Genomic DNA, 12,585 nt, shown 5'->3' with positions numbered 1-12,585 from the left:
ATGGGATTACAATGCATATTATCACCATGAACCATAGGTGTGCATAACTTAATTTTTTCTTGGATGAACAGTGGTGGGGATATCCATATGCTGCATTTCCAAAAGTTGTTGAAGCACACAACCTCCAGAATTTTAAATAGGTCTGGGACGATTTCAAAATTTTGAAACCAGTTAATTATTTGTATGAAATGGAACTGAACCGGTTAATCGGCCGCCATATTGAAAATACTGTTTTCTTTCCTGACAACTGTATCACAAGATTCTTCCAGCAGCTGATTACATTAATACCTTACAGACTTTATCGTTGGCAAATAGTGTCATAATTAATAATAAGTCATATTTTGGTGCATTTTATTTTACACATACCACAACAGGCAAATTCGAGACTATTGACTATGTTCAGTGTGTTTTAGCGGAAATATACTGCGGGTCTATGTGCTAGAAGAAATGTATAAAGATAAAGTCGATTTTGTGATGTTTATTATTTGAGAGCGATTAGCGGTTTTGTAAAATTGAAACCGGTTTCACCTAGTAATCAAATCGAATCTGATTAACCAAGTAATCGTCCCAGTCCTAATTTTAAAGTGAATCCAATGAAACTTCATACATGTAAAACCATGAAGCATAGACATGTGTTTCATTTTTTGAGAGGGGAAGAAAAATAATGGGGGCCTCTCCCCTACAGTTTGTGGATTGAACTGCTTTCACAATTTTAAAGAGATTGTAATTTAACTTCATACATATCACCAAGGAACACAGATGTGTGACATTTCAACTATATGAAGTATATGGAGAGCTATCCTACTCGCCCTGGCATTGGCATCTTTCTGCGTCCCAAGTTTTTTAAACTTTTTTTACACTCTCTTTTTTTCTCCTTATCTCTGTAATTACTTAATGGATTTGCTTAAAACTTAAAATAGTTAATCCTCATCACCACCAACATCATATGGCACAAGGACCGTAACTCACACACCAATACTTTATGAATTATCCCCCCTTTTACTTAGAATTCAGATTAAAGTTTTGATGCACTTTCACTCTTATCTCAGTTATTCCTAAATGGATTTGATACAAACTGAAATCATATGACACAATGTCAATAACTCTGGTACCAATGTGTAATGAATTATCTCCCTTTTGCTTAGTATTTCAGGTTAAAGATTTGATTCAAACTTAAAATAATTATTCAACATCATCACTCGCATCATGTGAAATAAGGGCCATAACTCTTGTGCCAACATTTCATGAATTACCCCCCTTTTTAGCTCACCTGAACAATGCTCAGGTGAGTTTTTGTGATCGCTCGATGTCCGGCGTCTGTCTGTCTGTCGTCTGTCCACATTTAGCTTGTGTATGCCATAGAGGCTGTATTTTTCTATTGATCTTCATGGAATTTGGTCAGAATGCTTGTCTTGATAAAATCTAGGTCATGTTTGAATATGAATCATCTAGGGTCAAAAACTAGGTCATTAGTCATATTAAAGAAAATTCTTGTTTAAACTCAAGAGACCACGTTTTTAGTCCAATCCTAATGAAAATTGGCCAGAATATTTGTTTCATGAAATCACTAGGTCAAGCACGTTTACACTGTTATGGTCTGTATTAATAAATGTATTTGATTCAAACTTAAAACAGTTGTTTCACCTTATCATATGACACAAGGTGCATAACTCTGGCACCAAGTTTTCATGAGTTATGCCCCCTCTAACTTAGAATTTAAAGTCAATTTTGATGCATTTTCACTATATCTCAGTTATTATGAAATGGATTTGATTCAGCTTGAAGTAGTTGTTCCACATCATCACCCACATCATATGTCACAAGGTGCATAACTCTTGCACCAGTATTTTATGAATTATGCCCACTTTTTGCTAAGAATTATACTCAAATAGTGTTTTGATTCACTTTATCTTTACCTCTCTTATTACTTGATATTTTTGTGGTTCTGGGACGATCTGTGTATGAAAAAAATTGGAACCACTGCCTTACCCTTGCATGATCGTAGGGTCCTCACATTTGGTTTTGCTGTAACTCTGTGATTCCAGCAGGTATGCAAATTTTGATTCCATACCTCATGTTTTTATTTCGATGTAAATAAGATGTGAAACCAAAATTTGTAGTCCTGTTTGGCGCCATATAACCTATACTGTGTTGGTGCGCCGTAAAACCCAAATAAATAAATTGATATTTTTGACACAGACTCCAGCTATTGTGCAATATTTTCATCTACCATTGGAGTCCAATTTTCTCAGATGTGCCCAGTTTCACTGTCCAACATGAAAGTAGTCGAGCGCGCTGTCTCCTGTGACAGCTCTTGTTATTCACCCATGATTCACACATATGGGATCCTGCGATGACAGCCAGCTTCCACAAAAGTCCGCTTTCTACTTGAGCAGTTCTTATTCAGTGTTCACCAAACAATTTTATGGGCATATTATCAGCTGAATCATCCAAATCGTGAGTTCTTGTGCTTGTATTAATCATAATTGTGAAAATTGACACAGTCTGCTTCAGCAGTTCTCCGTTGTTCACCAAACAGGGTTAGAATGTACAAGCGCATAATGCTATGGTGGCCATTTTCAATAACCATCAAAATTGACCCAGTAGCATTGGCGTTACCTTAAATTGATTAAAAATGCAAATATGTCCGTGTCTGCTTTTATTTAGTTCAACAGAACACTCGGCATAGTCCACACCGATTATATGGCAGAGGCGCAAGTCATGTGAATAGTTGTTAACAATACAATACAATAAGTTTTATTTCAAGTCGGCAAGACACAAACATATGAAACATTAGCTCTGATGAGCTTTTTAACCGACCATTAACAAATATATATGAGGTCAACAAGAATATAAATAGCTGTAAAAGAAAATGTTATATATCTAAAAAGCACACAAATTAAGCACATTTAAAGCTGTGGAAAAGCTGCTGATCCTGACCATAGGCCTAAAAACTTCTATAAGAACTTCATGTAAATAAAAAACTGAATTAGCAAAACCAGCACAAAAGTGCGACAGAAAAGAAAAATGGTTTTAAAAAATCAATTATCCCCTCAAATCAGATTTGAAAGGAACTGATCGGCAACTTTCTCACAGAGAGCAAACACATTGAATATAATATTAAGGAACATGGTTAAACAATCAGTGAAATCATTTAAAACAATGCGACACATATAAAAACAGAAAGGATATTATGAGGACATGCAATAAGTTACCATGCATAAAATAAGTGTAATTGCTGACTGCAAAGTTGCACTAACTATCACAAAGCCAAGCACAATACGAAAATAATAAGCACAAAATGATATGCAAAACTATTACAAAAGCTAACACTAAGCTCAAAGTAATAAACACAAATCATATGCAAATGAAACAAGCAAAAGGAGAAGCAAACTAAAAACAAGCAAATTCGATGAATTGGTATCCCCCGCCGAAAGGGTTTGTGGTGAGGAATGGCAAAAAGATATATCCGGCAAAAAGTGAAAGGATGTTAATAAGAAGCAAATAATTTCATTAGTCAAAATCAATTTAACAGAAAACAAATGTTTAATTAAAGAGTATATAATAAATGTATGATACTTTGACCCTGACTAAAGAATTTATTTTGAATGGGATATGCTTACTGTAATAGGCTTAGCTTTTAAAATTAAATGCAGTTAATTGAAATGTGAGCTTGAAGTTTAACTGGAACGAAATATTGTCTTCGAGTGGTTTGGCACCAGGTGTTGCTGTTTAACATGTACATTTGAACTTAAAAGGACAGTTGTCCTTAAGAGAACACAGGTAAGATATCTTGAACATGGCTGAGGGCAAGGTTTGTGCAGTCACAACTTAACATGTTGAAGGTTTGAACATTTAAAAAAACAGGAGCTGTCACTAATGGTGACAAATGCCCCCGCAGCACCTTGACCTTTGACCTGGTGACCCCAAAATCAGTAGGGTTGGTGTACTCATAAAGTACTATCGGCATGTAAAGTTTGAAGGTCCTGGGTGAAGTGGTTCGCGAGTAAAGTGCCTTCATGCAAAAAGTTAACGTTGGCCCCTGTGACCTTGACCTTTGACCTGGTGACCCCAAAATCAGTAGGGTTGGTGTACTCAATAAGTACTATCAGCATGTGAAGTTTGAAGGTCCTGGGTGCAGTGGTTCGCGAGTAAAGTGCCCTCATGCAAAAAGTTAACGTTGGCCCCTGTGACCTTGACCTTTGACCTGGTGACCCCAAAGTCAGTAGGGGTTGTGTACTCAATACGTACTATCAGCATGTGAAGTTTGAAGGTCCTGGGTGCAGTGGTTGGCGAGTAAAGTGCCTTTAAGGTCCTGGGTGCAGTGGTTGGCGAGTAAAGTGCCTTCATGCAAAAAGTTAACATTGTGACGAACGAACTAACTAACGAACGAACGAACGGACGGACAGTTGAAAACTAATATGCTTCCCTTTGGGGGCATAAAAAAAAGGAATGGAAATATATATATGTATATATACATATATGTATATATTTATTTTTTTAGTGGGTGGGGGTGCAGGGGAACGGGAGAGGAATCAAAATTTCACATGCTGATTATAAATATTGATTGAAAATTAAACATGAAAAAAAAAGGGTAAAAGGGTGAAGTTGGTGGTGGGGGGAGGGGGCAGAGGATGCATGATCAGTGGTGGGCATGACTGGGTGGAGAAGTGAGGTGGGGGAATGGTACAGCTTGGAAGGTTTGAAAAAAATCTAAAACAAGAAATGAAAAAAAAAAATTATATTTTTTTTTGGTGACCAAGGCAAGTGGGTGACCAGGTGTGGGTGCGCAACTTAACATGTTTATAATAAATGTTCACATAAAAGAATGAAAGAAATTTAATGAAATTCTGCCAAATGGTAAGTTTGTTATGTACAAATATGTGGATTTTTAGACAATTAAAGGGCAATAACTCTGAGGTTACAAAAGAAATCCGTACAAAATTGTCTGTGCACAACCACATTATAGTGCTCTAAATTCTGTTAAAGTTTCATAGTTCTCGGTCAAATATATCAAAAGTTACGATGCAGAAATTGCCATATCTATAATACCCTATATAGTTAACACTAGAAACTTGTAAGGGCCATAACTCTGGTGTTACTTGAGCAATCTGTCTGAAACTTGATGGGCCCCATAACCTCATAGTGGTGAACATGTATATGAAGTTTGTTTGAAAAAAAATCTAAAATAAGGAATTTTTTTTTTTTTTTGGGGGGGGGGGGGGTGTCGGGGGGAGGTGTGTGATCAAGGTAAGGGGGTGACCAGGTGTGGGTACACAACTTCACATGTTTACAATAAATGTTCATGGAAAAGAATGAAAGAAATTTAATGAAATTCTACCAAATGGTAAGTTTGTTATGTACAAATATGTGGATTTTTATACAATTAAAGGGCAATAACTCTTAATTTACAAAATAAATCCGAATGAAATGTGTGTACATAACCACATTATGGTGATCTAAATTCTGTTTAAGTTTCATAGTTCTAAATCAAATATATCAAAAGTTATGATGCAGAAATTGCCATATTTATAGTACCCTATATAGTTAATACTAAAAACTTCTAAGGGCCATAACTCTGGTGTTACTTGGGCAATCTGACTGAAACTTGACGGGCCGCAAGAACTCATAGTGGTGAACATGTATATGAAGTTTTAAATAAATATTCCCAACCATTTCCTAGATATGGCTCCGGACGGACGGACGGAAAGACGGACGGACGGACGGACGGACGGACAACGCCAAAACTATATCCCTCCGACTTTCGTCGGGGGATAATAAAGCATACTAAGGCACAGGGAACACTTAATATTATTTAGGTATACGCACCCGTGCTGTGATTAAATTTAGAAAAGGAAAAAATAATTTAGTTTGATGAGGAGTTACAGGCAATACAATTACATTTTTGACCATTCCAACAAGACATAAGAGATTTAAATTAATTAAAGTTTGAACAAGTTCTGTAGCTTTCCGGTAGTGAGTTCCACAGCACAGGGCAGCATACCTAAATGAATTCTTACCAAATTTAGTTGTTTTCACTCTAGGGATTTCTAAAATGTTGGTGTATCTGAAATTATATTTGGATTTTCTTTTTTGTACTAATTCTGATAAAACAGGAGGTGCAAGTTATTTAATATTCTGAAAGTTTCAATTGCCATGGTTTTCATTCTTCTGATGTGTAAGCTTGGTAAATTAACTTTAGCAAGTAGGTCATTATATGAGGAGGCGTAGTCGTTATAGACAAATCTTAGCGCTCTTTCTTGAATTTTTTCCATTTTTTTTGGTATTATTTTCTGAACAAAAATGCCAGGACATTGGACAAAAGTTAAAATTTGAAAGTATAAAAGTATGGAAGATAGTAAGCTTATTTAATTTACTTAAGTTACAGCCAATTTTTTAGAACATTTAGTTGTCTTGCTGCCTTTTTACAGATGTTGCTTATATGAAAATCAAAATTTAACTGGTAGTCTATATCAAACACCAGCAGTCTAACAAGCTCCTCACAGGTAATATCAGCTGGACCTATGTTAAAAATTGTTTTTTTTTTCGAAAGTTCTTTTTCCAACGGCTATAGCCTGAAATTTATCCGGGTGTGCTTGCATGCAATTAAAATTAAACCATTCAATAAGAATTTGACTTTCTTGTTCTAATACATTTTTAACTTCAGTAAAATCAGGTGAACTAAAAGATAATGTATTATCATCTGCATAATTGTAAAGTGTTCCTTTCTGTATAAAATAGAAAATGTCATTAACAAAAACGTTAAAAAGTAGGGGGCCTAAAATAGAACCTTGAGGGACACCTTTTTTATGTTTTTCCACGTACTGACCACATTACCAATTTTGATTTGTTGTTTCCGACCAGTAAGATATGACTGAAGGAGAGTTGTTGCTGATTCGGATAAGCCATAAGCGGATAATTTACTTAATAAAATGTTATGGGGTAGGCAATCAAATGCTTTTGATAAGTCCATTAGGATAGCAGCTAAATACAAATTTTGGTCTAAAGCGTGTTTCCAATCTTCTAGTAATTTTAAAAGAGAGTTTGGCATCCATGGCCTTTCCTAAATGCACATAAAAAATTATCAAAGATTTTATCAAAATAATTGATAACTGTACAGACATAACTTTCCAAATATTTTAGATGGAATTGGTAAGATGCTTACTGGCTATAATTTGATTTTGTCATTGTATCATTTTTCTTATGTAGGGGAGTAACCTGGGCTTGCTTAAGTTTATCTGGAAATATCTGTGTTGAGATTGAAAGATTGACCAGGCTAGTTATTGGTTCAACAAGTGATTGCTTACCTAATTTTAATAGTTTGACTGATATTTTGTCTGCTCCTGTGGCTTTTTTAACATTAAACTTGTCAATAATTTTAGAAACTGTCACAGAGTCAGTACTCTTAAAACTAAAATTAGTATCTTATATTTTGTTGTTTTATTTTGTTTAAACTTGGATGGTTATTCTTATCAAAAATATATTCCTTCCCTATACTATCTGCTACATTTACAAAAAAGTCATTAAAAATTTCTGCAACTTCACTATTTTCGGACACTATTTTTTCATTTTCAGTTAAATTATTTTCGACTGCGAAGTACTTGATTTATTTGACAAAAAGGTTTAATTGTATCCCAAAAATCATTTTCCTTACAACCACCTATACAACGTTCTTGAAAATAATTATTTATCGATTTCTTTTTAAGTTTATTTACGTAATTTCTCTGTTTTCTATATTTTTCCTAGTTTTTGGAAGTTCTATAATTCAAAAATTTATGGTAATGCATTTTTTTTTGCTGTAAATAGCCTTCCTTAACTCTCTATTCATATATGGGAGTTGTTTACTTCTTCTGTACATTTCTTTAATAGGGACATGGTTATTGAAAACATCTGTAACATCTGATTCAAATTTCTCATAAATACTGTCTATACAAGATTGTTCATTTTTGTTTGGATCAAAAGGTTGTATATTAATGTTTGAAAGATCATTATTAAGTGCTTCAATATTCAAGTTTTTAAAACTTCTGTACTCAATTTTTTGCTTTTCATTCTTTGGAGTATTGTTGTTTATAACTGTACATACTAGGTTGTGACAATCACTTACACCTGTTGGAAAATTTAAGGTTTTCATACATAGCATCTTGGAATTTGTAATAATTACATCTAAAAGGGATGGAGTACAATTTTTCATAAAACAAGTAGCTTTTTTTACCAAGTTTGTTAAGTCAAACATTTCCATTAGATTTACAAGTGGGTTTCCTTTGTTTTCATTCAAAAGGTCAAAGTTCAAATCACCAATTAACATATAATTGTCATATAAAGATATACACTCGTCTAGTGAGATTGAAATATTTTGTATAAAATCATCTTCATGCATATTTGGTGGTCTATAAACACATAAAATAAGCCATTTAGAACGATTCAAAGTTACCTCATAAGAAATGTATTCTAAATTGTTTGATTCTAGATCTTTTCTGCGTCTGGCTGGGATGTCACTATGTATGTAGGAAACTAATCCGCCACCATACGCATTTCGATCTCTTCTTTCAAGTCTGTACCGCTCAGCTTGGAAAAGGTTATCTCTGAAGGTAGAATCAAGTTTAGTTTCTGATATAAAAAAGAGGTCAACAATTTTATCTAATAGAATATCGTGAATTTCTGAAAATTTATATTTCAAACTATTAATATTTAAATGTGCAGTAATGAATTTATTGGGGGTGTTTCTTTCTGAGTTCATAAAGTTCTTGAAATGGGTTTTCTTTGTGAATCCGAGTAGAATCATCAAGATGACTGGTATGACTTATGTCCTCGGAGATGGCAGAAGAATCAAAGAAGGAGTCTGTAAAATGAAAATTTGTACAGTTTTTACAAGTCCAAGGTTCATCACTTTGACATAGATTTGAGTATTCTGATGGAGTGAGATTTTCACATTTTATATGCCACCAGTATAGACAAGTATTCTTGTTAAAATGAGAGAGTTCTCTAATTTGAGTAGTTCTTATCGGATGTTCACAAAACTCGGTGAGAATGTTAATGGGCAGCCTTGGATAAGTTCAGAATGTTAATATTCATATTATGTTGGCGAAGTTTGATAACCAGCTCGACAGCCTTTGTCCGTGTGGAGTTGTGGCCCTGGAATGAGTCAAAATTAAGATAAATGTCAAATGTTATTTGCTGCGGCGGGCATATATTGTCACAGTTTGCCACTACTGTTTTTATTTCTGGAATTGCAGATACTGTGGTCCGGGGAGCACCCATGTGCCGATTTCCACATAAAGTTACCAATATAATATGTGATATTTTTTCTTGGGCTTATCCCCCTCAAGTCTGTAGTGCAAGCTACTTCCGCAGTTTATATTGGATTTCAATGAAACTTCATACACGTCGTGACTGTGAATTGTAAGTAAGAATGACATTAATTCTGGGATGGAGGAAGTCGGTGTGTGTACGTAGGGTCAGCTTTCAGATTGCTATACATACACAGGCATGATGCAAAGGCTACATATGCATTTCGTTATCGTGAAAAAGATCCACCTTAGTAACGGCCTGGCCTCTGACAGCTCAACATTTTATGCATATAACTGACTTTGTAACATTTTGTCCATTTTCGTCGTATGAACTAAAACCATATTTTTATTTCAGTTTATTAAGTGATGTTCAAGGCCCGTTCGAGTGCGGGGGGATCATTGGTTTGGTTCCTGGCTGCATCACACCAAAGAAGTAAAAATGGTACTTTTAGCTTCCTTGCTTGACGCTCAGCATTAAGAGGATAGTATAACGACTGTTCAGCCCGGTGTCCGTATCACATGTCTGATCATTCCAGTGAGGCAGAACAATAAAGTTGGGAATCACGCTCGCAACTACAAGTAGGCACCGTCGTTTAAATGGCAAAAAATGTTAACGCTAAACACAAACATTCATGTGACAGATTTATTTCAATTGAACAGAGCACTGGACAACAAAACAAAATAGTACCTAGATAAAAGGTTTGAAGACCTGTGTTATTAAAAGGAAAACATCTAAGAATAAAAACAGTCCCCGCCCTAGTCAAAGGGTGTCGTTGTATATAACCTTGAACGATTTAATAAATAATTTATTATACCAAACGTATTTTTGTTGGCAGTGTATTATCTACATAAAGGAAACAAATGCTCTCTTCAGAACCTTCCTCATTAGATTTAAATATCTGAGAGAAGGATAAAGTTGACAGCATGTATTTGTATTTCTCAAGTTAGGAAAATACTACTGAGACTTTAATAACCATGTTTTCAAATACAAAAATGTAGTAGAGTAAATTGCGTAGAATGGTTAGTATGAGATATAATGCTTAAAGACACTACCTCCAGACTTTGGCGAAAAAATGTTTTTATTTAAATTAAAATTTTTACAAAAATGAACATTTTAGAACGAGTTTTTGTTTACAAAGTATCTTAAAAGTGCCACAATCAAGGGAAAAAAAGATGCCCGCTTCAGGAATCAAACCAGGACCGCCACGGCAATAAAAACTTCCCCCGTCTCCACAAAAACCGCTATAGAGGAATATGTGTTATGTTAAATAAAGAGACTTAATATAATTAAGGCAATTTACCTCAATGTAAGAGTTGGTAGAAACAATTAAATCTCATGTGTTTCCGTAACCTGTAGTCTGTCAGTAATAGTTTCCTGATTCCTCTTTTTTTTCTGTTGTACGATCTGGAGGTCAGAGCCTTTTTAATTCGCTAAAATCTTTTATTTAGGAAGTATATAAATACTGAAATACAAATTTCCAGATATTACCTTTTAATGTTTTTCTAACAATATACGAAGTTCTAAAATAAAGCAACTAGCGCTCATGTAATGTGAAATTTAGTCAACTAGTAACTATAATAAGTGTTTCTGAAACAGAAGCTTTGCTAGTCTGGTGCCAAGAAAATGACACAAAAACAAACAGTAGTTGTGATCACAAAAACAGCCGAGAAAACCATGAAGCATATCTTATCAACAGCATCCGTCACCATTTTCCAACTGCATGTCTCTGTTTCTTCCTGATCGTCGAGACTGCATGAACTACCGTTCTTTTCAACTTCACTGACTTCGTCCATATTTCTAATTCTATTCGACTTTGGGGCATTTGTCTCCTTGCATCCACATTGCGACAGCCTGACTAGAGCAGCCAACCCGCTTGGGATCCTGGTTGTTTCGTCCAGAGACGCACATCGTATGGATAGCAGTGACAATATTGTGATCAGTGTGCTTTGTGCAGTTTGGATTACCAGATATACGGAAAAGATAGATACTTTCTCCGAATTTGCTGGCATTGCTGTGTTAACAATAGTGAGAAAGACGGCAAATGCTAGGAAAACTGTTACGGCATACCCAGACTTTTCTCCTCCGTCACTTGGTAAGGCAAACACGAAAATCTCCGAAACAGCCAGAAGAATTATCGGTAGGAACAATGTTATCAAAGGATGTCTTGGCTTTCGTTGCAGCTTTATTTTGAAAGATATCAGATCAACGTAAGCGCCTGCCGTCTCGTTTACATATGAAACATTGGTAGAAAGTATATCCCACTGTGCGTTTGTACTGTAATCTTCTAACTGGACAGTGTCATCCGCCATACTCAGCGTTACCTGGTGTACAGCAAAAGTTTTTTTACAACGTTTTAGACGAAAACACGTTTAAAAACAAGATGGTCATGATGACCCTGGATCGCTCACCCGAGTAATATGAGTTACATGTTTCAAATGTCAAACTGATGATTTTTAGAAACTTTTTGGAAGATTTTCCAATGTACAATCAAGTAACCCCTGGGGTGGGGCCAATTTTACCCCGGGGGTCATGATTTGAACAAAGTTTGTAGAAGTCTACTAGGCAATGTTACATATCAAATATCTAAGATCTAAGCCTTCTGGTTTATTTTTAGCAAATTTATGAAGATTTCCCTATGTACAATCAAGTAACCCCTGGGGCTGGGTCAATTTGACCCTGGGAGTTAAGATTTGAACAAATTTTGTAGAATTCTACTAAGCTCTAGGCCTTCTGGTTTATTTTTAGAAAATTTTGAAGATTTTTCTATGTACAATCAAGTAACCCCATGGGGCGGGGTCAATTTGTCCCCGTGGGTCAAAATTTGAACAAATTTTGTAGAAGTCTACTAGGCAATGCTACATATCAAATATCTAAGATCTATGCCTTCTGGTTTATTTTAAGAAAATGTTTGAAGATTTTCCTATATAAAATCAAGTGACCCCTGGGGCGGGGTCAATTTTGACCCCGGGGGTCATGATTTGAACAAATTTTGTAGAGGTCCACTAGGCAATGCTACATGTGAAATATCTAAGCTCTAGGCCTTCTGGTTATTTTTTTATTTTTTTTGAAGATTTTCCTATAGAAATCTATGTAAAATCAAGTGACCCCTGGGGCGGGGTCATGATTTGAACAAATTTAGTAGAGGTCCACTAGGCAATGCTACATGTCAAATAACTAAGCTCTAGGGCTTCTGGTTTCTGAGAAGAAGATTTTTTAAGATTTTCCTATGTAAAATCAAGTGACCCCTGGGGCAGGGTCAATTTTGACCCCGGGGTCATGATTTGAACAAATTTGGTA

The 12,585-nt window shown here is 35.3% G+C and overlaps 1 protein-coding gene across 1 annotated transcript; it reads right to left on the bottom strand.

Annotated features, from left to right (window-relative positions):
- Positions 1 to 10,892: 10,892 nt before the first annotated feature.
- On the bottom strand, positions 10,893 to 11,597 carry LOC128555695 (acetylcholine receptor subunit beta-type unc-29-like). Its single transcript, XM_053538831.1, has one exon. The coding sequence runs from the start codon at positions 11,595 to 11,597 to the stop codon at positions 10,893 to 10,895; it is 705 nt and encodes a 234-aa protein (XP_053394806.1).
- Between the last annotated feature and the right edge of the window lie 988 nt (positions 11,598 to 12,585).

The sequence above is a fragment of the Mercenaria mercenaria genome, chromosome 1, assembly GCF_021730395.1.
Source record: "Mercenaria mercenaria strain notata chromosome 1, MADL_Memer_1, whole genome shotgun sequence".
Taxonomy (NCBI): domain Eukaryota; kingdom Metazoa; phylum Mollusca; class Bivalvia; order Venerida; family Veneridae; genus Mercenaria; species Mercenaria mercenaria.
The sequence above is the reverse complement of the archived record's forward strand: the minus strand, read 5'-3'. Positions and strand labels throughout refer to the sequence as shown.